We start from the raw sequence: 27,779 nt of genomic DNA on the forward strand, positions 1-27,779 counted from the left end.
GGATCACACCAGAACCTAAGCGCGCGTGTATAAAAAAAATAAAAATAAAATAGTTTGCCCCAACCTCACCCCGCTCCCAACTCCTCCTCTTCATCCACAAAGAAAATATCCTATGATTCTTTTTCTTCCTCTTCCTTCCATTTTCTTTACACAACCAAACTGGAAACAATACCAGTCTCTCACAATGCTAGTAAAGAATATATAGACAGAAGAAGGAAGGAAGGAGAAAGATAAACAAAGAAACTAACTGAGGTGAAATATATGAAAGAAAAAGAAAATAAGAAAAATGAGGAGGAAAGAAAAGGCATAAGAAAATTAGACAATGGGAAGGAGGAGATGACAAGACATAGTGAAGGAGGGAAGAAGAAAGAGTGATGGAAGAGGAGGAGGAGGAGGAGGAGGAGGAGGATAAACATGCCTACTCTATATAAACTAACAAGAGGGAAGAAGGAAGAGGAGGAGGGAAAAAGTAAATAAGTAAACCAGCTATTTTTTGATACACTATATGAGAGAGAGAGAGAGAGAGAGAGAGAGAGAGAGAGAGACACACACACACACACACACACACACACACACACACACACATTTTAATTAACCTTATCTCATTAATAACCAGTAAGAGAGAAGCAAACTTTAATACCACTTCCCCAAAACCCTCCAGAAAACACTATAAATATCTATGCTTTACTTTATTTCTTATACTATTCATGTTATTATAAGGTTTTCAATACCCTTCATCTTTCATTTCAATCTTTGTATAGATCTTCAATAACACAAGTAGGAGGGTAACTTTAAACTGCGTGACATTCTTTCCAAGTTATCTTCTTTTTCTCTGTTTTCAAACCTATTCCTTCCACTACAGGCCTAGTTTTAGAGTTTTCTGGGTATTCTCTGCACCCAAAACAATGATATCCTAACAAAAGAGCAGAATTAGGAAGGAAAAGTTATATAATTTAGCACAATAACACTCCTAACAAGATATTCCATTTTTTTCTACATTTGCACACCATTGCCTTTCATCACACAGCAAGTTTTAGTCTCCCTGATCTTCTCTACACCAAAAACTGTGACAATCTAACCAAAGGACAGACTTAGGAAGGGAAACAAGTGGTAATCTAACACCATAACATTCCTACCAATATATCCCTTTTTATTTATTTATTTATATATATGCACACCATAGCCTTCCATCACACACCAAATTTTAGTTTTCCTGGTCTTCTCTACACCATAAACCGTGACAATCTAACAAAAGAGTAGGACTATATATTTTTTTATAGTAGGGAAAACAGGTACGGTAACTTCAGAACTAAAAACAGGTACGGTACCGGTAACTTCAATAATTTCCTAACATGTCATTTCCTGGTTACTTCCACTTTTGTTTTGGTCGAGAGAAATGATATAAAAGTGGAAGGAAGTTGAACCCAGATCCAGTCATAACATACATAACAACTATTCCCTTTTCCACATCTACAGGCTAATTCCCTTCATCACAGATCTAGCTTGAGAACTTTCCTGTCTTCTCTATTCCAAGCTAAGCAAAATGTCTATCTAAGGAAGGGAACCAGGAAAGAAAGCTACTGAGTAAACAATTTCTCTTTCTCGCACAACTTATTTTTTCTAATGGATCCTCTAACCTCATATATATCTAACTCTTTCTTCTCCCCTTCTCACAAACCAACTTCCTTCATCAAACACCAAATTCCACAGCTTGCCTAATTGTATACAGTAACACTTTTAACAGTGGAAGGGAACTTGGAATGGAAACCTGTCCTTTAACTACATAATATCATACTAACTTCATTCCTACCTTTCCCACCTAATTATAACATATTGCCACTAAAATAGCAACCTACCGCTGCTTATATAATTAGTCCAAATCACGGAATAGAGTAATTCGTGGCAGAAATGGTTAAGAGAGTGATGGGCAACTAACTAACTAATGGAGAGCATGTGCCGGGGGGGGCGTTGTTTCACTCACCCACCTCCGCCTCCACCCCCGACTGTCCCCCAAAAACAAGCCTCCACACAGCTACCCTTCCCAAGGTAATATATGGCACACACATGTAAGAGGTGTAAGCTGAGGCCATATCATTAAAAACACATATTTGACAAGGCTTTCGTAGGAGTTGTAGGCATTTCCAGGGCTAGTTCTATGACCCTTCTGGTAGTCTGACCCTTCTTCTGTACCCTGAACCTAAAATCACACTCATGAGAATCCAATTAACCCCCATTTGGCCTTTAAAGATAGTTGATGTGAGAGGTAGAATCATCTGAAAACACCAACACCAGAGAGTAAACAACTATTTTCAAAGGCCAAAAATGAGATCAGTCGGGTTCCCATGAGTGCTTTTGTAGGCTCACGGTACAGAAGAAGGGTCAAACTACCACCAGGGTCATATAACTACCCCTGGAAATGCCCACAACGCCTACGAAAGCCTTGTCAAATACGTGTGTCTGGAGAACGAAGTGTTTCCTCTCATGTCAACAATTTTCAAAGGGCAAAAAGGGAGTTAATAGGGTTATCATGAGTGTTTCCTTAGGTTCATGGTACAGAGGAAGGGTTAAACTACCACCAGGGTCATAAAACTACCCCTGGAAATGCCCAAAACACCTACGAAAGCCTTGTCAAATACGTGTTTCAGAATATGGCCTTACTCCTACCAATGTCAACAATTACCAAAGGCTAAAAATGGAGTTAATCTGGTTCTAATGAGTGTTTTCTTAGGTTCATGGTACAGAGGAAGGGTCAAACTACCACCAGGGTCATATAACTACCCCTGGAAATGCCCACAACGCCTACGAAAGCCTTGTCAAATACGCGTTTCAGAATATGGCCTTCCTTCATCTCATGTCAACAATTACAAAAGGCCAAAAAATGGAGTTAATCGGGTTCTCATAGGTGTTTTCTTAGGTTCATGGTACAGAGGAAAGGTCAAACTACCACCAGGGTCATTAAAGTACCCCTGGAAATGCCCCAAAGACCTACGAAAGCCTTGTCAAATACGTGTTTCAGAATATGGCCTTCCTTCATCTCATGTCAACAATTACCAAAAGCCAAAAAATGGAGTTAATCGGGTTATCATAGGTGTTTTCTTAGGTTCATGGTACAGAGGAAGGATCAAACTACCACCAGGGTCATTAAAGTACTCCTGGAAATGCCCCAAACGCCTACGAAAGCCTTGTCAAATACGTGTTTCAGAATATGGCCTTCCTTCATCTCATGTCAACAATTACCAAAAGCCAAAAAATGGAGTTAATCGGGTTCTCATAGGTGTTTTCTTAGGTTCATGGTACAGAGGAAAGGTCAAACTACCACCAGGGTCATATAACTACCCCTGAAAATGCCCCAAAGACCTACGAAAGCCTTGTCAAATACGTGTTTCAGAAATATGGCCTTCCTTCATCTCGTCAACAATTTTCAAAGGGCAAAAAATGGAGTTAATCTGGTTCTAATGAATGTTCTTTTAGGTTCATGGTACAGAAGAAGGGTCAAACTACCACCAGGGTCATATAACTACCCCTGGAAATGCCCCAAAGACCTACGAAAGCCTTGTCAAATACGTGTTTCAGAATATGGCCTTCCTCCTACCAATGTCAACAATTACCAAAGGCTAAAAATGGACTTAATCTGGTTCTAATGAATGTTCTTTTAGGTTCATGGTACAGAAGAAGGGTCAAACTACCACCTGGGTCATATAACTGCCCCTGGAAATGCCCCAAAGACCTACGAAAGCCTTGTCAAATACGTGTCTCAGAATATGGCCTTCCTTCATCTCATGTCAACAATTACCAAAAGCCAAAAAATGGAGTTAATCGGGTTCTCATAGGTGTTTTCTTAGGTTCATGGTACAGAGGAAAGGTCAAACTACCACCAGGGTCATTAAAGTACCCCTGGAAATGCCCCAAAGACCTACAAAAGCCTTGTCAAATACGTGTCTCAGAATATTGCCTTCCTTCATCTCATGTCAACAATTACCAAAAGCCAAAAAAGGGAGTTAATCGGGTTATCATGAGTGTTCTTTTAGGTTCATGGTACAGAGGAAAGGTCAAACCACCACCAGGGTCATTAAAGTACCCCTGGAAATGCCCCAAAGACCTACGAAAGCCTTGTCAAATACGTGTCTCTGAGGTGGTCAAGAATATGGAGCCGAGGGTAAACAATCAGGTCAGGGGGAACAAGTTGGCCTTTTTCGACTCACCTCGTAGCTCGTCTCGTCCACCTTCTTCTCCCTGGCGGCCATGGTGTAGGGGAGCTCTGCCCTGAGGCCTCAACACACTAAATAAGCCCAGACAGGCGGGAATTAAGAGCCATAACGTCGCCCAGAAGGTCAGCACGGCGCCCCTCTCAGCTGATGGCTCCCCGTGACGTCACAGCCAAGACACAGCCATTATACGCACTGTTACCAGATTATCGTACTCAGAGCATGGGATTTACCGGTTTTTAACGCCTAACTATTGCCAAGAAACATCAGGAATTAACTCTTTTAACGATAAATATAAATGAATCTAGGTAGTGGGGCCCAGGAGACAGTTTTTGGGTCGGAAGTTGGTCTTGATCTTGATCTTGATGTCACAGGTGGCTCGGGATTTCTCCCCAGCCAGGCCTTTATATCGGCAGCTCCTGTGGAAAGAAAACAAAACATGCGGGAAGTCAATGTTCTCGGGGCAAGATATCATTCCCTACATCTTTCACGCCACATGCCCTCCAAGAACTCTTTCACTGCCTCAATCACTCGTCCACTCGTCTTTCCACTGAGCCCCAGCAGCAGCACCATCCACTCCCTTCCAGTCCTCCCGTTTACATCACGTCCCATCTCGCTCAAAAACACATGCATCATCTTCGTTCTCTCCCTGTCATACTTCTTGCATTCCAGCACTACATGCTGCACAGTCTCGTCCACACCCCTGTCACACATCTGGCATACTTTGCTGCGGGACTCAGACCATCTATAGTTCCTTGCATTCACATCCAGACACTGCGCTCTAGCACTGAAAAGAAGATCACCTCCCATGCTTCCCTCATACCACACCTCACACTTTGGGGCCTCTTTCTCCCTATACCAGTCGAGAGTTTCCTTTCTTTCCATCTCATTCTTCCACTTGCTCAATCCCTCATCTTTAACTGCCATATCTATCACATTCTTCCACTTTCTTACATCCCACTCAAACCCCTCTCCATTTCTGTTTGTTATTCTCCATTCAAACACATTCTGTCTATCTTCAAAGGGTCGGTACACCCACCTACTTAGCATAACATTCCTGTCTATCATTCGCCCACATTTATTCGCCCATTTGCCATCTCTTATACTCCACAAGTATACTTTCCTTGCTAATCTTGCATCCTCCATTTGTTCCAGTCTCACTTTATATCTCAAGGTTGCCTTTACTAGTCTTTCCCTAAACGTGCTCCATCCCATGTCCCCCCTAAGAGCCTCTACTGCTGCAAACCTTGGTGCATTCAGTGCCATTCTTGCTACCCTATTCTGCCCCACTTCCAATTTTTCTATCTCACTGTCATTCCATGTCATCACATCCATTCCATACATAATGCTCAGGACAGCCACACTCTTCCAAACCTCACGGATGACATCATACTTGCTCGCTCTCATCCTCGCTGCACTCCCTAAACGGCCTACCCACTGGTTCGCCATACTTATCTTTACATTCTTGGCCCTGCTGCATCCATTTACCTCCATCCACACCCTAGATACTTGTATTCTTCCGTCTGTTCCAACTCATCCCTTCCAGTCTCCAAGTTGTTTCTCTCATCCTCTGACCTATTCACTATCAATACTTTTCTCTTCTCACTACTGAACCTAACCCCAAAACCCTTCCATAACCCCCTACCACATCTAGGAGACTCTGTAGTTCTTCAGCAGACTCACTCATAACCACCACATCATCCGCATACAACAACACACATACTTTATCCTCTCCAATTCTCACTCCTGCATTCATTCTCCTCATTCTGACTGCTAATTCCTCTGTGAAAAGACTAAATAATGTTGGTGATAATATACAGACTTGTCTCACCTCTTTCACTCTTCACCCAACCTGTCTCTAGATCACCTAGTCTATACTTTGCTCTTGTACCTACATACATACTTCTAATTATGTTAACAATCTTATCACTCAGCCCAACTTTTTCAAGCACTCTGCATAACACATCTCTATTCACCCTGTCATAAGCTTTCTCTATATCTAGGAAGCCTAAGTACAGTTTCCATCCCTCTCTTTCCTTTCAATCAGCTCATTTACAACAAACATATTATCTTCTGCTCGCCTGTCCACTCGGAATCCGTTCTGCTCCTCACCCAGCACCCTGGCTCTCTCAATCCATTTACACAACCTTTCATTCAACACAGCACTAAAGATTTTTCCTATTGAGTTTACCAGAGAGATTGGCCTATAGTTCTTTAATTCCTGCTTACTCTTATGCCCGCCCTTGTGGATCAGAGTCACTCTACATTCATTCCATTTACTTGGCACTCTCTCTTCTTCCCATACCTGGTTGAATAACTCAGTCATCCTCTCAATCACAGCCTCACCTCCATTTTTATACAACTCATACGGGAAGAGGCTGAGTACGACAATCTGGCAACGTTGAACTGTTCGCACTCTCAACGGGCTTACTTTTCTATGCTTCTACGTTGGTGCCGAAAGACATACTTTTTGCCTAAATGCCATTCTCTTCTGGCAAATGACCTGTTTGTGAGATATACCTTAAAATATGGTCTGGGGAGGGGGTATGTCAGACAGCAACACTTTCCGTTTATCGCATTTTGGCAGCACCGTATAGTTAGGTTAGATTTAGTTAAGTTAGGTCAGGTTAAATGAGGTTAGTTAATTATTAAGTAAATACAGTTTTAGATTAATAATAAGGTTCGAATCATGTCTTCCTTCCTCCTTCAGTCAGTTATTGTGTTACCAGATTATCGTACTCAGAACATCGTATTTTCCTGTTTCTGACCCATAACAATTGCAGAAAACATCGATAATTAACCATCTGAACTCTAATTGTAAATGTATATCGTTATCAGTGTAGGCTCGACAGTTTTGGGCCTCAAGCAGACGAAAAAAAGGATGCCTAGTACGACAATCTGGTAACGCTGGTCAGTTATCCCTTAAGTACATATATATACACACCTTTCGTTATTCTTTAGCTTCTTTCTTTTACTCATCACCCCTTTTCTTTAATCTCTCCTTGATTCTATTTATAAAAACTCTCCCCGCCCTTTCTTTATCTTTTTCTCTTTTCTTCTTCTTCCGTCTTTTCCTTCCATCTCATTTTCCTTGTCCACCCAGGAGTAAATACATGCTCGGTATTAATTAGGGGTCTAGTTTGGCACTGAATGACTAGGGTGAATAGCCAAGGACTTTTTTTTAATGTGCATAATTGACAAGGCTTTCATAGGAGTTGTGGGCATTTCCAGGGGTAATTTTATGACCCTGGTGGTAGTGTGAGTCTTCTTCTGTACCATGAACCTGAAGAAACACTCAATAGAACCTGACTGACCCCCGCTTTGACCTTTAGAAATAGGTTATGTGAGAGGCGAGGGTGTCTTAAATACCTTCTACACAAGTTTTTGCTTAATTGTTGAATGATTTTTTTTCTTCACTCTGGTCTCTTGCATTCTGTAACTAGCCTTTTAACTCCATATTTTAGGTATTGAAAAGCAGAGCATGTGAATAAGAAAAAGACTGGGTCAAGAGAAGGCCTACGAAGCGATACAAAGCGATTGAGGTTAAAAGATTAAGAGGGAAGAATTTAAGGGGCATGCAAGTGTAGGCCTATAAGGAAATGGTTGTGTTTGTGGTGATACTGAATAAGGACACTGTTTCAATGCAATGATGTGTTTATTACTGGGTTTTCCTAAAGTAATGAGGTGTTTTCTGGGCCATCGAATTCATGATTAGCTGATCTGTCAAAACGTCAGCCTGTCGACATTTCAGATACACACCCTTCTAAATGTTTTTATGGGGATAACAAATAAAGACAGTGTTCCTGGGGGTGAAAGTGCTTATTACTGACACTCCCAAGGGTAATTAGTCGCCTTCTCGGCCATTAAATATATGATTAGCCCAACTATCTCAACGCCATCTTATCGACATTTCAGATGCTCATACATCCCTCCAAACCCATTTCTATTGCAATAAAAAGATTCAGTAAATAATAACAACACAATATAAGTCAGTCATCATCATAAGACCTTTTTGACAGATGACACAATATCAACTTGAGGGATAGATGTTTACATTTGAAATATTATTGGAACCTGTCCGGGCGATATTCCGATATGAATAAACCGACTAATTATGGCTTTCAGACGTTAATAAAGCTCCAAAATACATGATAAAAAGACCTATGGGTGTTAGGGGGTCAAAGGTTTGCATATAAAAGCGTACTAAAGGCAGTGAGGGCGAGATGGAGTGGGTGGAAGTTGTCATCTGATTAAACGAACTTTCCTAATTATGGCTTTCAGGCGTTAATGAAGGTCCAAAACACGTAATTAAGACACAGCTGGGGGTAAAAAAGCTATATATTTGCAGAAGGGGCGTATCGGAGACATTGTAGGCCGAGGGAGTGAGCGGAAGTCGTTATCAGGAGGCTACGGGACATCGTTACCAGATTGTCGTACTCACCCATTTACATTTCTTTATATACCACTAAAAACTGTCATCCCCACCCCGATTAGGAGATTCAGTTACAGTTATCGGTGGAATCTATTAATTATTCATGTATTTTCGTGGTGGTTAAGCGTCGTAGAACCGGTAAATGCAAAGTGATGAGTACGATAGTGTGTCAGTTCTGATCAGGGGCTGTGAGATCACCTGAGGAGCGCTGCCCGTGGGACCCGCCGCGCCGCCCTCCCCATGCTGCCGCCGCCATGATCCTGCTGGAAATAAACAACAGGATCCTCGAGGAAACGCTCACCGTCAAGATCAAGAACAGTTTAAGTGGGTGAGTGAGCCAGGAGCCGCGGGGGAAGGAGCCGGGCCGGGGCGGGTCGTCTGCCTCCTGGACACCCTCGACCTGTCACTCCTCACAAGCACCCTAAATCGCACCCCGCCCCGCCGCCACTAATGTTACTCTTATTTCACCCCCGGGGCAGTAAATTCCCACTCAGTGCTCTCCCCCAGGACGCCCCGTGGCAGGAGTATGAGTCACCCCTGGGGCTGGGTCACTGGGGTGTTTGAAGCAGCGGTCTCGCCCCCCGCCCACACACGGGGCCTAAGGGGCGGGCCTGGGGGCGTGTTGGCAAGCACAGGGGGCTTAGTAAAGCTCCAAAATACATGATTGAAAGATCTATGTCTGTTAGGGGGTCAAAGGCTTGGATAAAAAGTGTATTAAAGGAAGTGAGGGTGAAATGCAGTGAGTGGAAATTGTCTTGTGAATAATTGAACTTTTCTAATTATGGCTTTCAGGCGTTAATAAAGGTCCAAAACATGTAATTAAGACAGCTGGGGGTAAAGAAGCTAAATACTTGCAGAAGGGGTGGTAAAGGTCCAGTATAACCCCAGCGCCTTAATTTTGGTCTATTTTCTTCCAAACCTTCACAAAACCCTTTATATACATATAATACATTAGTAAAAGGTGGTAGACAAATGCCACCTACCTGTACTGACCTACCTACCTATTCACGAAAGCCTTGCCCCTGGTGCTGGCCACAGTGACGGTGGTGCCGCCGCCGCCGCAAAATAGCTTGCAGAGGGTTTAGGGTGAGGGAGCATGAATGTGAGCTATTTTGCGGCATCGGCAGCAGCACCACCGTCGCCGTGGCTAGCATCAGAGGAGGCGACGCTTTCGTGAATAGGTAGGTAGGTAGGTGGCATTTGTCCGCCACTTTTTACCAATGGATTATATGTATACAAAGGGTTATGTGAAGGTTTGGAAGAAAATAGACCAAAATTTAGGCGTCGGAGTTATGCTGGACCTTTACTGAAGGGGCGTATCGGAGACATTGTAGGCCGAGGGAGTGAGCTGAAGTCATTATCAGGAGGCTACGGGACAACGTTACCAGCGCCCCGGTCTCAGGATACGGCCCCCATCCTGTACTATACTATAACACCTACACTGAAAATAACAGCAATTAAATTTAACCAGTCATTGCTCAGTATACCAGGCAAGGTGATTGCTTATCTATTGCTCATGTGGATTTGCAACCAACTGCTGAGGGTGCAGAGACCTGACCAGTCCAGTTTCATGCATAGTAAGACAGCACTTGACCAATTCCTAGCGCTTTGCATACTGGTGGAGCGCCGATGTAAGTCTGACATGGGATGCTTGCATGAGTCGCATCTCGTGTCAGTCACAAAAAGGCATTTGATTCTGTTCAACGCAAGGCACTCTAAAGTATCCTGCAGCTCTGTGGGATTCCTACAAGGACTGTTGGTCTATTGACTGCCCTGTACTCTGGGATGAGAGTGTTCTGAAGTGTGTGGTGGGTGTGTTCAGCTCCTTTCCTGTGAAAATGGAAGTGAGGCAGGGTTGTCCTTGCCTCATCACTTCTCAGCACCTCTGTGGATTTGGTATTAGGAAGAGTTGTGGAGCATCTATTTTCATCTATTTTTAAGGACTAGCCATATTTTCCCTTGAATGCCCTTTCAAGTGGGGAATAGGGTGCGTTGGTCCACGGCCATTTTTGGCAACACCGGCCGCCACCTCCAGTGAGACACGCCCTCACGTCATGTACCTCAAACGCGTGGCCATCCAACACATGGCTATCTTAAGAAAGCTGGTTGTCCTTGCCTATAATCATCCACATGGAAAAGTTTCAGTCAGGTCCTAATGGCTACCTCACCTTTCAGGAACAAGCCCGAGTCCGTCGATGTCACTATAGCAGACTTTGCCAGCGTCCTCTACCATGTGTCAAACCTCAACGGTGACAAGACAAAAATCAGGGTGAGTTGTGCAAGTGTGTGTTTGTTTGTATTTGTTTGAGACTCATCATAAGCATCTAAACCAAACTCTATAATGACAACCACAACTGACCCTTCATCCATCCATCCATCTCCTAACACATTTCTTCCTTCATCGCAGGTGAGTATATCCCTCAAGTTCTACAAGGAGCTGCAGGAACATGGGGCGGACGATCTCATTCAGTCGGAGTACGGGAGCCTCCTGATGTCCGAGCCGGAGTCCGGGTACAACATCTCCCTCCTGGTGGACCTCGATAACATACCCGAGGACTGGCAAACGTTAGTCAAAAAGGTCGGGTTGATAAAGAGGAACTGCTTCGCGTCTGTCTTCCAGAAGTATTTTGAGTTCCAGGAGCAGGGCTTGGAAGGGCAGAAGAAGGCCATCATTAACTACAGAGATGATGAGACAATGTGAGTATGAGGAACAACACTTTGGTTACTTTTTCCTGCGCATTTATGAGTTTTGAGTAACAGCACATGTCCCTCAAACCTTACATCATGCATAACTAGTTCTTACTCTAGATTTACACATCACTCATTCTCTTCACATTTCAGATTACTCATTCCACATCACTCATTATATACTACTCTATCACTTTGTCTTTAGGGGAGCCATAGTTTTAAGGGCTTTTTTTCCCTTAATTTTTTCTCTTTGCCTTTCTTCGCTGCTTCCTCCGATGCAATATAAAAAAATCCTCTTGGTCTTGCATCTCAGGTACGTCGAGGCGAAGGCGGACAGGGTGACGGTCGTCTTCAGTACAATCTTCAAGGACCCCGACGACGTCATCATCGGGAAGGTCTTCATGCAGGAGTTTAAGGAGGGCAAGAGAGGTAGTCAGACAGGTGAGTGAATAGGTGTGAAGGGACTTTAATTAGGACAGGTAGATGTTGTTATTCCTTTCTCTTTCTCCTATTCTCTTTTTTTTTCTTTTGCATTGAGTAATTTTTTTGTTATTTTGTAATGTGCATTTTTTCGGTTGTCTTTTTCACTCATCCGTTTTTTTCTCGTATCTCTTTCTCTCGCTCTCATTCCTATCGTCTTCGGCTTGGCTTCGAGTCTTTCCTCTCTTTTATCTCTGGTTTCTCTTTTCCTGTTTCCGTAGTTCTTGTTTGTCTTGTCCTTCCCTCTGTTTTTCCTGTAGTTTTGTGTCTCTCCTCTCTGTTTTATCTATGCATTCTCACCTAACTTACTGTCTTTATTTCTTGAGTTTCCTGTTTTGACTACTCTCCTCTGCTTGTTGCCTTTTCCCATTCTGGTATCTCATATTTTCCCACCTCTTTATCTTCTGTTTATTGTCTTGTCTCTTATTTCCTGCCCCCCTATCTGCTTGTCATTAGTTGCATTCGTCTTTTCTTCCTATCTCCTTATCTCCTGTTTATTGTCACACCTTTGCTTCCTGTCTTCAAATTTGCTTATCATTAGTTTTGTGTCTTTTCTCTCCACACCAATCTCCTCTGTTCCTAATTTCATTCACTCTCTCTTATCTGTTATTCCCCTTTCATTACTTATTTCCATGCATACAAATACAGCTGGGGAGTGTGAAGTAATGAAATATAGTGTCATTGTACTGTGTTGCATGTATCCATTGTGTCATTGTATCAGTATCGGACAAAACAGGAAGGAGTGATTGTCATACCAGCGCTGTCATCATGCATAACATTTACGCCTCTGTGTCGCCTCTCCCGCAGCTCCCCATGTGCTCTTCTCACACAAGGAGCCGCCCCTAGAACTACAAGACACTGAAGCTAGACAAGGAGAAAATATTGGTTATGTTACGTTTGGTAAGTCTCTCTCTCTTTTTGCCGTGTTGTTGCTCCTTTTGGTTATATATTGTTGCTCCTTCTTTTGGGTGTTGCCTGAGGTGTTGTGGTTGTCTAGTAGGTGTGTGTTAAGCCATGGAAGTTGATTATTACTGAATTTATTGTTATTTTTTCATAGTAAAGGAAGCATCTCAAGGGTGAAAGTAAATAAAAACAAAAAAACACTAACCTCTGCTCCCATAAAAGAAAGTAGAGAAGTAGTGATGAGGCAGTAGAGGTGTATTACTGCTATTGTTATTATTTTTATTATTTATTATTATTCATTACATGTATTTGATAGTATGAAATCACATTGCCTAAACTCCTGTATCAATGTACTTCTTTTTTCTGTTTGGGGCCTTCACCTATATTGTTTAGAATAATATAAAACCGGACTAATTTTTCTCATCATTTTTCTATCATAGTTTATTTCTGTTAGTATTGGTGTTCTTCTTCTTTCTTCTTTCTCTTGTTTAATATACTTTTTTTCCTGTATGGGGTTGGATGGATATGTTTAGTATTGGGATTGTCCAAGAATATAATTTCCTGCCTGACTGTTAGTATTGGTGTTCTTCTTCTTTTCTTCTTTCTCTTGTTTAATATACTTTTTTTTCCTGTATGGGGTTGGATGGATATGTTTAGTATTGGGATTGTCCAAGAATATAATTTCCTGCCTGACTGTTAGTATTGGTGTTCTTCCTCTTCTTCTTCTTCTTTCTCTTGTTTAATATACTTTTTTTCCTGTATGGGGTTGAATGGATATGTTTAGTATTGGCATTGTCCAAGAATATAATTTCCTGCCTGACTGTTTTCTCTCTCTTTCAGTCTTATTTCCTAGACACACTTGTAAGGCGGCCAGGGACAACACCATAAACCTCATCCACATATTCCGGGACTACCTGCATTACCACATTAAGTGCTCCAAGGCCTACATCCACACACGAATGCGAGCCAAGACCAGCGACTTCCTCAAGGTCCTGAACAGAGCGCGTCCAGAGCCAAACAAGTCTTCATCGGAAAAGAAGACAGCCTCGTAAGTACTGGCACCTGTCTCTCTCTCTCTCTCTCTCTTTGTATATATATGTTATCCCTTACCCCTTTTATTAAGCTCAAAAGGTACTGTTGGAGAGAGATATGTTGATGCTTCTTACTCTAAATTTCCTCTCCCTCCATTTCCTGCCTTCCCTCCCTCCTCTCTTCCCTTCACTCTCCTTCCCCCCACTATCTCCCCCAGTCTCCTCTCTCCCTTCCTCACTTCCTATCACCCTCCTTTCCTGCCAGTATTCCCCAGTCCCTTCCTCTACCATCCTTCCCCTTCAATTCTTCCTTTAGTCCTCTCCCTTCCTCACCCTTCCTCCTCCCTCCTGTTTCTTATGTCTTGTCCTGCAGAAAATGCCTACTGAGCTTCAATGAGTTTAGAATAAGATAGATCAGTATTTATGTTTGTTATTCAGGGAGAGATGTGTGTATTACAAGAGTAGAGTTATTTTATACATTATACATTCCTCTGTATCACCAGGTTTAGAGATAGAACCAATCCCTGATACATTCGCTAAAATATGTCTCGCCTTCTTCCTCAGGTTAATGTCAGGACTTCCCTGGTTCATAGCAAAAGGTTTCCAGCATCTTTCATTACCCTTTGACTTTGATGCGTGTCAATAACCTCTGATGATGTTGTGCACTAATATACTCATCGTGTTCTTCTGCAGTGGATAGACAGTACTCACAGACTTTATACTCATGGAAAAGTCATTCACGTAAAAATTTGTTAACCCAGTAGCAGCGACGGGACAAATTTGTGGCTTTACCGTGTAGCAGCGACGGGACAAATTTGTGGCTTTACCGTGTAGCAGCGATGGGCCAAATTTGTGGCTTTACCATGTAGCAGCGACGGGCCAAATTTGTGGCTTTACCGTGTAGCAGCGACGGGCCAAATTTGTGGCTTTACCATGTAGCAGCGACGGGCCAAATTTGTGGCTTTACCATGTAGCAGCGAAGGGCCAAATTTGTGGCTTTACCATGTAGCAGCGACGGGCCAAATTTGTGGCTTTACCGTGTAGCAGCGACGGACAAATTTGTGGCTTTACCGTGTAGCAGCGATGGGACAAATTTGTGGCTTTACCGATAGCAGCGACGGGACAAATTTGTGGCTTTACCGTGTAGCAGCGACGGGACAAATTTGTGGCTTTACCATGTAGCAGCGACGGGACAAATTTGTGGCTTTACCATGTAGCAGCGATGGGACAAATTTGTGGCTTTACCATGTAGCAGCGACGGGACAAATTTGTGGCTTTACCGTGTAGCAGCGACGGGACAAATTTGTGGCTTTACTGTGTAGCAGCGACGGGACAAATTTGTGGCTTTACCGTGTAGCAGCGACGGGCCAAATTTGTGGCTTTACCGTGTAGCAGCGATGGGACAAATTTGTGGCTTTACCGTGTAGCAGCGACGGGCCAAATTTGTGCCATGATATAAACCCCCCAAAATAGATGATGCATAAACTGATCACAAATGCTTTGATATATATTATGAAATGGTTTGTGTGAGAGATGATTTTTTCTCATTTTTCTCGCTTAGAGGGACCATTAAGAAACATGATCCCCGCAGCTACCAGGTTAAAAGATGAATTCAAACTCCTACTAAAGTTGTATTCATGTGAGAGGCAACTCCCTTAACTTGACCTGTGAATACTAACTTCAAGCTCTTGACTTTTCCATGAGTATTACATTAAAGTATTTTTCAATAGCGTGATTCGGTATTCCTAGTGACAGATGATGAATCACCTGAGTAATGACCACTAAATACTAACCCTGATCAGTGTTATCTTGTTGCCACTTTCATCCTCAACACAAGGGTCTGGCTGCTCCACACTCATGCCTCATCAGGGGTTAGTGGTGGGCTAGGTTGTGCTGCTCAGTTCTTAGTCCATTAACCCATAATAGCTGGTTTTCTCCTGACACTTGCTCTAAGACGTAATTTTCTGCTTGTTGGTGAGTTTGTGGCACCTTTGCATGGCTGGCCACACCAAGCCTGCAGAGTGTGTGAAGGGGTGATGGCAGGCTGTGGGTAGTGGGGTGCAGGAGCCAGGGAGGAATGTCAGGCCTGGTGCATTATCCAACTTTACTAAATTGTATTGCATTAGATTCCATTTTAAAATCTAATTTAGTTTATGTGGCACTGACAGGTTTGTGGTATGACAGTTTAGTGTTATATATGTACAGGCAACCATGGGTACATAATTGATCAATTCACATTTGGTTACACACTGTCCATGATTAGCAGTGTAATCACAGAATCACCGTGCCTCACAGGGAAGAGCGTTCCCTACCACTCCTCACCTGGTCACTGTCTGCGGTTAAATGCATCCGTACGTTTCTCCCGTGTTTTGCCAGCCATGAAGTGTTTTGTTCGGTCTGTTCCTTGTTATTCTGCTCACTAATAATAGCATTTAGGTGTAGTGAGAGGCATTTAAGTGTCGTGAGAGTGAGTCTACCAGTGCCCAGAGCAGAAGATAAAGAAAAGGCCTTATGTTAGAACTGAAGCTGAGGATTCTAAAGCCTCATTCTTTAGGACAAGGAGTGACCAACATGACTCACTGTTTCAGGTTATTTGGGCTCTGAAATTGATTCTTCATTAGACACATGTTATTATTATTATTATTATTATTATTATTATTATTTTTTACAGGAAAGGAAGCAGCTCAAGGGCATAAAAAAATGTAAAAAAAAAAGCCCATTATCACTATACAATTTATTACTATATGATTGACTTTTGAAGAATAACTCAATCATTAAGTTAAGGATGCCTGTGTGTATTGATAGATAGATAGGCTGATAGATTATAACCATTTGTGCCTTTCATTGTTACCTTATGTTTTCATTAATGTGTTTGTGTTTGTTTCAGGGGTCGGTCCTTCGTGCGTTCCAACTGATAGTGACTATTAGTTCATGTTGAACTGGATGAACATGATTAACATCAACATCTTGCTGTGATTGGCTGCCAGGAGAGTCCAGGGCACACTTTGTTGAGCTCCATACTAGTGTTAGGACTCATCTTATACTATCATCTTTTTTTTATGATTGAGTTTCATTCAGCAAATCTTTTTATAGTGAAGGACTTCTGGATACTGGTGCTGGACTCAAGTAGTACGCCGCAGCAGCAAGCCTCTGGTGTGGTGCATACTTGTGGCATTGTTGTATTGCACAAAGTGATAACTGATCCCCAGAATTGCATTAGCTGCTTTTCTATCTGCCATGCAACATTCATTCATATCCTGAAGGGTGGGACATTGAGACTCCTGGGTTGTTATGTAATTATCATCATTATTATTGTTATTATTATTATTATTATCATCCTTAGCATTTCAGTCTGATGCTCTCTGGGGTTATCCCTTTTTTTATTTTATTATCGTTATTTTTTCACCCGTAGACAATCCTGTAGTTTGCGTCACCCTCAGTGCATCCCGTTTTCCGTTGATAGTTTACACCTTAACACTTACCTAGCGATAAACAAAGTTACAGTATTTATCATCTTGCTCTCAGTGGCACGTCGAGTCTTTCTTTCCCACACTTGAGGATACACGACTTTATGTAACTCGGGTACGCCGCCGCCGCCGCCGCCACCTCCTCCTCCTCCTCTGCTGTCCTCGACCCCCTCCCTCTTCCTCCCCCTCGTGTGGCCATAACCTTCCTTCCAACGTCAGGAACCACTGTGGAGAGTCATCATGTTCGGTCCCTGGGCATCCACATAAAAGAGATGCCGGGCTGGATTGTTTACTCCCAGGTGATAGAAGGCCTCTCGTATCCCTTGCTACCTTTCTGGCTGGATTTCATCTGTTTTTTCATTATCTTTTGTATGTTATTTCTATGCAGCCAGTAAAGTGAAGAGGACCAGGAGTTTCAGAGAGTTCCATCAGGGTTTTCTTGCAACTCTCCATCCTTTGTGAACTTTCTGGCTGGATTTCAACTGTTTTTCCATTATCTTTTGTATGTTATTTCTATGCAGCCAGTAAAGTGAAGAGGACCAGGAGTTTCAGAGAGTTCCATCAGGGTTTTCTTGCAATTCTCCATCCTTTGTTATCTTTCTGGCTGGATTCTAACTGCTTTCACATTATCTTTTATATGTTATTTCTATTCAGTCAGAGGGAGGACTAGTTGGTTAGGGAAGTTACATCAGAAGTTCTCTCAACCTTTCTTCCTTATCTACCTCTCTGGCTGGATTGCAACTTCTCCTCTTTTTCTTTTCATTATCCTTTAACTATTCCTACAACTACTAAGGTGAATAGGCCCTGGAGTTGTTAGTATTTCCCTCTTAATCCTTCATCCCTTTATGCCTCAGGTTGGATTCTAATATTTCCTTTGACTGTCCTTTGCTTTTTTCCTACAGCCATTAAGGTGAGGAGGACAAAGGGGTTGGTTAGGGAAGCGTCTGTCAGTCGTGTGATAGAGCAAAACGTGGGTGCGAGAAGGTCGGTCCGATGTGCGGCTTCTAAACACCAAAGCTTCGTTGGCTTATAGGTTTCTTTCTGTTAATTTCCCTCCTTTTTTTCTGCCGATTCTCATGAGCGAGCCTTGAAGGAGGTGTTTATCAGGGGTTTAGTTGTCCTGTGTTTGGTTTTCGTCAGGTCTGAGCTAGCCATGTTATCTTGGGGCATAGCGGTGATGTTGTCTTGGGTCTGTGGGGTGTACGTCAGGTCTGAACTGCCAGTAATATATATATGTAGGCATTATTCACACTTGATATTTGTTTTGGCACGGCCTCATCACGGGTCCTGCATCCCTTACACATCTACCCCCAGTTAGTTACCCTTTCTATAGATACACACAAGATAGAGTCCATAGCAGTCATGTAGAGAGTGTTAGGTGCGATGATTATGCTTTGGGTGGCGAAAGAGGTTCAGATTCTATACAAGTCAGTCGTTTTTGGGGTGTAATGCCCTGAGACACAGTTAAGAAGTCCATGAAGCCTTGAGTCATAGGTTACATCGTTGGCTGGATGCTGGAGAGTACGCCCGTCATCTCGAGGGCCCAGGTAAGGACTCTAGCATCAGGCCATTGAGTTATCCTGCGGCTCATGTCTTTCTGGGGCCCTTAAATGCATCTCGGGTCATTGCAAGGGTAGATATGTCAAGACTTCGTTGCAGGGCAGTTTGATGAGACCGTGCAACCATGCAGAACTAATAGCCAGTGATTGGAGTGCTCAGTGAAGCTTGGGTGAAAGGAATATAATGAAAACCCTTGTTCAAAAAAAAAAAAAAAAAAAAAAAAAGGGAAGCTAAATGAAGCCGTAAAAGGTTGATTCTATTCGGAAGTGCGGGGCTGAGAAAAGTGATCCCTCGTTTTAAGAGAATAGCGCACAGAGGTGGTAGTGGTTTCTTGTGTTATTGTCACCAGCATTACGTATCTTGATTTATTATATGATGGTGTATTTGATTTGATTACCGGTGGTTTTCTACTCTGCAATTGGGAATGACTTGGACACCTCTTTTTTTATTCTCTCGATATTCTTTTCACAGTGATGGGCAGTCAGTGGGTCAATGTGTGGGTTTTGTCTTCTTATTTTTCATTGTTTTCTATTTTACGAGCGGGAATGACAGTGACACATTTTTATTCTCTCTCTTGATATGGTTTTCACAGTGATGGGCGGTTAGTGGGTCAATGTGTTGGTTTCTTCTTCTTCTTCATTGTTTTCTATTTTACGATTGGGAATGACTTTAACACCTCTATTTTTATTCTCTCTCTTGATATGGTTTTCACAGCGATGGGTGGTCAGTGGGTCCATCTATTCTTGGGGGTCAGATTTGTAATGATCCTCCTCCATCTTCCTAAACTCTTCCTCTATTTCCAAAACTTCCAAGTCTTGTTGTGCTGTATGTACGAGGCTCTTTCTTTCTCTCCATCACACCTTGTTGCTTGGTCCTATTCTGAAATGTGAAAACTTCTGCCAACCCCAAGCTGAGTGTGAGGGAGCCAAGACCTGTTGATTAGTCCAGCAGCATGACACACTTGTTAGAGAGTCGGAAAGCGGATCAGTGTAACAGGGAGGGCGGTTTTCACATTCCACCAAAGATGTTTATGACTCAAAGTGAGTGAATGGGGTTTTGGTCACCTAGTTTGTTCGTCTCAGTAAGAAAAGATCATTGTAGAAGGGGTGACCATTTTCATAATTCGACTTGTTTATGATTTTAAGTCCCAAACGTAATGGCTGTTTATGACCCAAAGTGAGTGAATGGGGTTTTGGTCACCTAGTTTGTTCATCTCATTTAGTAAGAAAAGATGATCAGTGCAGAAGGGGTGACCATCTTCATAATTCGACTTCTGTTTATGATTTTAAGTCCTGAACGTAATGGCTGTTTATGACCCAAAGTGAGTGAATGGGGTTTTGGTCACCTAGTTTGTTCGTCTCATTTAGTAAGAAAAGATGATCAGTGCAGAAGGGGTGACGTTTTTCATAATTCAACTTCTGTTTACGATTTTAAGTCTTGAACGTAACGGCTGTTCTTCACCAGTTAGTTTGGGTAGTGCATAGGCAGTGTCTGTTTACCTGTTTCTAGACTTTGGTTTACTCCTGATTAGCTCACTGATAAGATAAGCTATACACTGACACTCCCTTATCCTTATCTTCCCATTGTTCTTTCTATTGCGTAACTTTCTCTGCCCTTCAATGACCCTCTTTTCTCTTTTTGTCCCAGTGCGTTGGTTACTTTTCCTATGGTCAATCTTTCCTTACATTCCCTCCCTCCTTCGTCCTCCTTACCTTCCCATTGTCTTTTCTATTGCGTAACTTTCTCTGCCCTTCAATGACCCTCTTTTCTCTTTTTGTCCCAGTTGGTTGCTTACGTTTCCTATGGTTAAACTTTCCTTACATTCCCTCCCTCCTTCGTCCTCCTTACCTTCCCGTTGTCTTTTCTATTGCGTAACTTTCTCTGCCCTTCAATGACCCTCTTCTCTTTTTGTCCCAGTTGGTTGCTTACGTTTCCTATGGTTAAACTTTCCTTACATTCCCTCCCTCCTCTGTTCCCCTTACCTTCCCATTTTTTCCTACTGTGCAACTCTGTCCTGCTAATTCCCTCCTCATCCTTTTTAATCCCAGTTATTTCCTTTTCATACGGTTAACTTTTATTTCCTAACTTCCTCCCTCCTTTTCTCCGGCATTGATATCTCTGCCCATTACTTCCCTTTTTGTCTCCTCCGCTCTCCTACTTTCCTCCTCTTGCACTCTCATCCTTATAGCTACTACTGCCCTTTCTTCTTGCACTCGTATCCCATTAGCTAATACTATCCTACTCTTTTGTATAGTAACTTGATCCCTTTCTGTCCTTGCCTTCCTTCTCCCTCTCTCCCTTCCTTTGTTTACCTCTCTCATAGCTACTACTTTTAATCAGCTTGGTCAGTCCCGAATCCTGCTGAGTAGTAACCACCAAACCTTACCCTACCTTGATTGCTGAGTGCCCCAGCCGCTTAATTTATACTATGTCCTGGAGGAAATGCAGTTACCGAGTGGCAATCAGTCTTGTGTACATATATTCCGATGATAACTATGGAGGTACTGCTACTACTACTAGGCTGTTGTGGAGCTTGTGCGGGTCTGCAACGGCGATGACAGTGTTGTTTTGAGTGGCGTGGAGGTGCCTTTCCTTAGTCATTGCTCTGGGGGTGAGGCGAGGTGAGCCGAGGCTAATAGGCCCAGCCTCCTCGTACGAACCCAAAACTGTAGCCTCAAAATTATGGTGGAAAAATAATATTACGGCCAAGTTTGTGTCTGGAAAAGTGTATATGAGTGTGTCTTATTTACCTATTGAACATTATTATTACTTATGATCATTACTATTGTTGTTATTATTTTTATCTCTAGCTTCAAAAGTATGATGGCCAAGCTTGTGTCTGGAAAAGTACGCATCTATGTCCTCTATACCGATTATTATTTATTTATTGATTATTACTATGGCTATTATTGTCACTATTATTATTAACTTTTTTTTTTTTTTTTTTTTTTTTCTGTAGCTTCAAAAGTATTATATGGCCAAATTTGTGTCCTGTTCACCGATTGTTCATAACTGTAACGTACTTATTTATGATCATTACCCTTGTTATTATTATTGTTATCATTGACTTGGTTTATTTATCTATGGGTTCCCTTCCCGGTCTAAGGTTTATTTATATTTGGGTTCCCTTCCCGGTCTAACAAGAGGTGAATGAATGGTGACTTAATGCGGTCGTGATCTCCTCGGTCTCCCTCAGAAGCTCAGGGGAATCTTTGCTTTTAATTTAACAACGGCAACAATGTCTTTATTTTCACGTTCGTCATAACTTGGCCTCTGGAAAACGCTGCGTCCTTTTTTATTTTTTCTTATCTTTTATTTTTTTCCGAGAGGTGTGCTTTGGGTGAGTTTCCTTTCCACAGTCACGTTATTTACTGCGCAATTTACAGGTGAATTCAGCGAGTGTTGTATGAATCGAGGTGGTCCCGAGCCACTTCCGTTCTTTTTTTCCTTTATTTTCTACCATGATTATAGAGTATATCTGCTTGAGGTGTATACTAAAAAAAATTCTGAAGTATTTCCTATGTGTACTTGATTACTAGTTGCTACCAAAAACAAAATATACTTATGCTGCCAATGAAATTTTTTGAATAATACTGTTGTTCAAGTTACTGGTACTACTTGTTTTATTTTGGTCCAAATTCGTTTTTTGAGAAAGGTGTATTGTACAGTCCCCTTGTTCCTGTCATGTTTTTTTATCCTATTCATGTTCAATTATTGTCAACATTCTTCATATAGACATTCCTCCTGTCCTATAGATTTCTAATGACTTGTGTATATGTAAAAAAAATGAGAGTAAATGTCTTAAGCTATACAGACTAATGGTTAGCTGCCTCATGTTGAAGTTGAGAGAGAGCGAGAGAGTGTGAGAGCGAGAGAGAATGGTGAATGTCTAGCAGTGACGAATGTTCTCATAACAAACATTCCCAATACGACTTTGTGCCAACATTTTCTAGACTCCCCTTCTGCTTCTTTGGCTAGTGGTGGCCTGCCTGCCTTATCGAACACAGTAACCCTTCAGTTGACTCCTGTGTGTCCCTCTCCTTCCTTCCTTCCTCAGCCAAAGCATCGGTTATAAGTTAAGGGAAGGTACCCCTGGTCTCTTGATACCTGGAGTGTTTGTTGTTATGTTAAAGCGACGAGTGAGGACCATTCGTCTAGGTGAGCTTTTTCTTCGAGGCGCAAGAGAATGGGATTGAGGTAGAATTAGATTTTTCTCTTACTTTAAAATTCCTAGAGTTAACCTGGATTACTATAATATGGATTCTTTTGCTGCAATATTGTATTCCAAAGTGATTATTATGTGTTGGGCTTCTTTTTCTTAGCTCTGGAACCCTTGTCTTGTGTGCGGTTATTGAGAAACCTATCAAAACACGCTTAACCTTCTCAAATGCAGGATTCCAGGACATTGAGGTATTAGGTATGAAAATGTTTGCATATGTGTATTTACTGCCTTTATTTCAAGTTCAGGAATGTCTGGATGGGAAGGTGAAGTGTGTTTCTTTGTTATTGATTTTGCCTTTGTACTGAGAGGAAGGTTTTGCTCTTTGTGGGCCAAGGGTTGTGCGTCGTGTGTGTGTGTGTGTGTGTGTGTGTGAAAGTATCCTGGACAGTGTTTCGAAGGTGTTTGTACGTAGGAATGAACAGCATCTTGAATATAAGTTCAGAGCTCCATGACATGTGGCTGGAGGCTCAAAACAGGTCCCGAGTGAATTGAGGTTTATTATAGTTTTTTGGGGGTAACCATTTCAAATTTGTAGACCAAGAGCTGAAGTGGTCTCGAGTGTATCCAGCCTAAACATTGATGAAGATACGCAAGATAGTGTATTTCTTATAGTAATGTTCTGTTGTGGTGAACATAGTTACTTACTGATTGGGTTCCCAGACTTGCTGTTGAGGAAAAGTAGAGAAGGAACAGAATGAAACTATACTTGATCAGAAAAAAATATGTAAGATGAGTGTGTTTCTTATAGTAATGCTTTGTTGTGAACGTAGTAACTTATTGATTGGGTTTGCAGACTTGCTGAGGTGAGACGGGAAAAAAGGGCAGGAACAGAATGAAACTTTGATTAGAAAAGAAAAAATAATCCAGGACAGACAATGAAAAAGTGTTCATAGTAATGTTTTTGTTGTGATGAACCTTGTAACTTATTGATTGGGTTTCCAGACTTGAGGTGTGAAGGAAAAAAAGAGAAGGGTCAGAATGAAACTACGATTAGAAAAGAAAGAAATCCAGGATAGAAAATGAACAAATGTGTTTCTTATGGTAATTTTATGTTGTGAAATTGTAACTTATTGATTGGGTTTCCAGACTTGAGATGTGAAGGAAAAAAAGAGAAGGGTCAGAATGAAACTACGATTAGAAAAGAAAAAAAAAATCCAGTATAGGAAATGAAAAAGTGTGTTTCTTATAGTAATGTTATGTCGTGAACTAGTAACTTATTGATTAGGTTTCCAGACTTGAGGTGTGAAGGGATAAAAGAGAAGGGTCAGAATGAAACTACGATTAGAAAAGAGAAAAAATCCAGGATAGAAAATGAACAAATGTGTTTCTTATAGTAATTTTATGTTGTGAAATTGTAACTTATTGATTGGGTTTCCAGACTTGAGATGTGAAGGGATAAAAGAGAAGGGTCAGAATGAAACAATGATTAAAAAAGAGAAAAAATCCAGGATAGAAAATGAACAAATGTGTTTCTTATAGTAATGTTATGTTGTGAACTAGTAACTTATTGATTAGGTTTCCAGACTTGAAGTGTGAAGGAAAAAAAGAGAAGGGTCAGAATGAAACTACGATTAGAAAAGAAAAAAAAAATCCAGTATAGGAAATGAAAAAGTGTGTTTCTTATAGTAATGTTATGTTGTGAACTAGTAACTTATTGATTAGGTCTCCAGACTTGAGGTGTGAAGGAAAAAAAGAGAAGGGTCAGAATGAAACCGATTAGAAAAGAAAAAAAATCCAGGATAGAAAATGAAAAAGTGTGTTTCTTATAGTAATTTTATGTTGTGAAATTGTAACTTATTGATTAGGTCTCCAGACTTGAGGTGTGAAGGAAAAAAAGGGAAGGGTCAGAATGAAACTACGATTAGAAAAGAAAAAAAATCCAGGATAGAAAATGAAAAAGTGTGTTTCTTAGAGTAATGTTATGTTGTGAAATTGTAACTTATTGATTGGGTTTCCAGACTTGAGGTGTGAAGGAAAAAAAGAGCAGGACCAAAATGAAACTATGATTAGAAAAGAAAAAAAAAATCCAGGATAGAAAATGAAAAAGTGTGTTTCTTAGAGTAATGTTATGTTGTGAAATAGTAACTTACTGATTGGGTCTCCAGACTTGAGATGTGAAGGAAAAAAAGAGAAGGGTCAGAATGAAACTACGATTAGAAAAGAAAAAAAAAATCCAGTATAGGAAATGAAAAAGTGTGTTTCTTATAGTAATGTTATGTTGTGAACTAGTAACTTATTGATTAGGTTTCCAGACTTGAGGTGTGAAGGAAAAAAAGAGAAGGGTCAGAATGAAACTACGATTAGAAAAGAAAGAAATCCAGGATAGAAAATGAACAAATGTGTTTCTTATGGTAATTTTATATTGTGAAATTGTAACTTATTGATTGGGTTTCCAGACTTGAGGTGCGAAGGGACAAAGAGAGCAGGATGAGAATGAAACTAAACGAAACTAAAATCCAGGGCAGATTATTGAGAAAAAAAACATCCATTACGCGAACCTTCCGGCAAAAGAAGACGCTTGATCTCAGTACTATATATCTCGTCCTTCAGCATTTCGACCTTCTCCCTTCCGCAGTATCCCTCATTTCCTTCGCTTAGTGCATATGTTCTCCGCCTGATCATACACTTCACTGCCAAACTAGCGGAACTTTAGGTCTACTTGCCACTGTGTTATGTGCAATCCTCACCTTCACTGCAAGTCATCGTAAAGTTATGGAAAGCAGTTTTTTTAATCATTGTTTTTGTATATCTTTAAGGTTGATATGTTCTAATATTGCACATTCATTCGTTTTAACATGACGTAAAAGCTCAATAACCAGTTTTAAATGCTGCCTAATGTTGACTATATGATGCTGGGGCGTTAGAGTGTTGAGGCTCGCTGGGTCCTGGAGCATGCTAGGCTAGGCTAAGTGTTGGTGGTGATGGGATTCAAGTCTGTTTGTGGATGGACTGAATCCCTTTCCTTCCTCCTTGGGTTGATTGACGGTCTGATTGATTGATTCACTGAGTCTAATGTTAACCTTTAGAGTTATTCAGAAAAAAACATATTACACACACATACACACACACACATGCACAAAGACACACACACACACATGCACAAAGACACACACACACACACACACACACAGAGATACTTAACACTCTAACGCATCAACTTCGATTGTTTGTAGGAAAAAAATAAAATAAATTCCCCCTCATGAGGCCATTGGTTGTTGTTTGAGTTGACCTGACCTCGGCAAGGCCACCAGGGAGCCTTGCTAAGCGAAGGCCTGTATGAGCCGTGCCTCGGGGTCAGGTGTGCGGGCCGGGACCAGATCGGGCTACGAGGTCACTTCCAGGAAGGTCGTCCCGTTGGTTCTATCCGGGAGTGTTCGCCAAAAGGTGCCATTCATTCTCATTAGCATGCACACCTGGAGAAAGATTTACCTGGAGAGCTGAGGCAATGTGTAAATTTTAAATACTGTCCGATGCAAGTTTAATGATTACGCTTGACACAGTATTTGACTTTGTACTTTCTCACAGCTTTCCACAGTGCATCTATTTTTTTCCTTGTGATCATTTAGGCGGCTTTTCCGATACCCTACGCCCCTGTCCACCCAGCGGTAAATGGGTACCAGGTATTAATCAGGGGTTGTGTCCTGTCTCCTGGTACCTGTTCCCTTCTACAATTCCTTCCCCTTCTGTCTCTCTCCGGCATATGACCACAGATGTTGCGCCGACTAAACGAAACTTTCCAAACTTTCCTTGTGATCACCTAGAGAAAAATATCCCTGGAGAGCTGAGCTAATGTATAAAAGTGAAATATTGTGCGATTCAAGTTTGGTCATCACAGTTTGCAGAATATTTGACTTTGATTCATCGTCTTGGCCTCTCAGAGTGTGTTGATTTTATTTCTTGTGGGTGCTAATTGGAATGATGTGAGCTGACTGGCCGACACATCCCACCATCGCTTCTATTGACCAGCCGCGACAGAGTGTTACTGAGCCAACACTTCACTGCGCTCTGTGTTCCTTAACCCTAGACTCATGCAAGGAATGACTTAGACCTACTGATTTGTAATAAAACTTTATCAATCAAGAGTATGCAATAAATTATATATGAAATACTGAGGCTGACTTATTTTCACCACTGGCCGAGGTGATGGGAGATGAGCAATGGGGACAGCTTTTGCGTATGTCCCAAATTTTGCCTTTACTTTAACCCGGTAGCAGCGATGGGGCAAATTTGTGGCTTTACCGTGTAGCAGCGACAGGCCAAATTTGTGGCTTTACCGTGTAGCAGCGATGGGCCAAATTTGTGGCTTTACCGTGTAGCAGCGACGGGCCAAATTTGTGGCTTTACCGTGTAGCAGCGACGGGCCAAATTTGTGGCTTTACCGTGTAGCAGCGACAGGCCAAATTTGTGGCTTTACCGTGTAGCAGCGATGGGTCAGATTTGTGGCTTTACCGTGTAGCAGCGACGGGCCAAATTTGTGGCTTTACCCAGATTTGTGGCTTTACCGTGTAGCAGCGACGGGCCAAATTTGTGGCTTTACCGTGTAGCAGCGATGGGCCAAATTTGTGGCTTTACCGTGTAGCAGCGACGGGCCAAATTTGTGGCTTTACCATGTAGCAGCGACGGGCCAAATTTCTGCCTTGATATAACCCTCCCAAAAATAGATGATACATAAACTGATCACAAATGCTTTGATACATATTATGAAATGGTTTGTGTGAGGGGTGATTTTTTCTCATTTTTCTCGCTTGGAGGGACCATTAAGAAACATGATCCCCTTAGACTTTGCCAGTA

At 41.8% G+C, this 27,779-nt stretch overlaps 2 protein-coding genes and 2 long non-coding RNA genes across 13 annotated transcripts in view; 2 read left to right on the forward strand and 2 right to left on the reverse strand.

Moving 5' to 3' along the window:
• LOC126983250 (E3 ubiquitin-protein ligase TRIM37-like) overlaps positions 1-4,386 on the reverse strand; it is a 37,007-nt gene extending 32,621 nt beyond the window's left edge. Inside the window, exon 1 of the mRNA XM_050835887.1 lies at positions 4,203-4,386. Within this exon, the coding sequence (XP_050691844.1) occupies positions 4,203-4,244 (42 nt within the window). The 5' untranslated portion in view covers positions 4,245-4,386. The remainder of the gene's footprint in view (positions 1-4,202) is intronic.
• A 4,401-nt stretch (positions 4,387-8,787) lies between these two features.
• On the forward strand, positions 8,788-16,989 carry LOC126983251 (probable actin-related protein 2/3 complex subunit 2). 2 transcript variants are annotated; one of them, XM_050835889.1, is made up of 8 exons: positions 8,788-8,965; positions 10,813-10,906; positions 11,045-11,334; positions 11,639-11,766; positions 12,613-12,705; positions 13,549-13,756; positions 14,304-14,338; positions 16,627-16,989. In XM_050835889.1, exons 1-8 carry the CDS (start codon positions 8,892-8,894, stop codon positions 16,665-16,667), a joined length of 963 nt encoding a protein of 320 aa, XP_050691846.1. In that variant the 5' UTR covers positions 8,788-8,891; the 3' UTR covers positions 16,668-16,989. The 2 variants fall into 2 exon arrangements, with proteins under 2 accessions (XP_050691846.1, XP_050691847.1); XM_050835890.1 differs by lacking the exon at positions 14,304-14,338 and having other exon boundaries at positions 8,791-8,965.
• A 1,978-nt stretch (positions 16,990-18,967) lies between these two features.
• On the reverse strand, positions 18,968-23,998 carry LOC126983253 (uncharacterized). The gene is made up of 3 exons (XR_007735749.1): positions 19,967-23,998; positions 19,443-19,830; positions 18,968-19,203 (listed from the first exon to the last, which is right to left on the reverse strand). It is a non-coding gene; the product is annotated as an uncharacterized LOC126983253 (long non-coding RNA).
• Positions 23,791-27,096, forward strand: LOC126983252 (uncharacterized). Of its 9 annotated transcripts, none has more exons than XR_007735744.1 (4): positions 23,919-24,066; positions 24,214-24,228; positions 24,374-25,085; positions 25,233-27,096. It is a non-coding gene; the product is annotated as an uncharacterized LOC126983252 (long non-coding RNA). The 9 variants fall into 9 exon arrangements; XR_007735741.1 differs by having other exon boundaries at positions 23,940-24,066; positions 24,214-24,650; positions 24,794-25,085; XR_007735748.1 differs by having other exon boundaries at positions 23,940-24,066; positions 24,214-24,518; positions 24,666-25,085.
• Positions 27,097-27,779: the final 683 nt, after the last annotated feature.

The sequence above is a fragment of the Eriocheir sinensis genome, chromosome 53, assembly GCF_024679095.1.
Source record: "Eriocheir sinensis breed Jianghai 21 chromosome 53, ASM2467909v1, whole genome shotgun sequence".
NCBI lineage: Eukaryota > Metazoa > Arthropoda > Malacostraca > Decapoda > Varunidae > Eriocheir > Eriocheir sinensis.

Coding starts and splice junctions, on each gene's coding strand:
- LOC126983251 (XM_050835889.1), top strand. CDS start 8,892: ATGATCCTGCTGGAAATAAACAACAGGATCCTCGAGGAAACGCTCACC. Junction 11,335..11,638: donor TACAGAGATGATGAGACAAT/GTGAGTATGAGG, acceptor CTTGCATCTCAG/GTACGTCGAGGCGAAGGCGG. Junction 12,706..13,548: donor TATTGGTTATGTTACGTTTG/GTAAGTCTCTCT, acceptor TCTCTCTTTCAG/TCTTATTTCCTAGACACACT.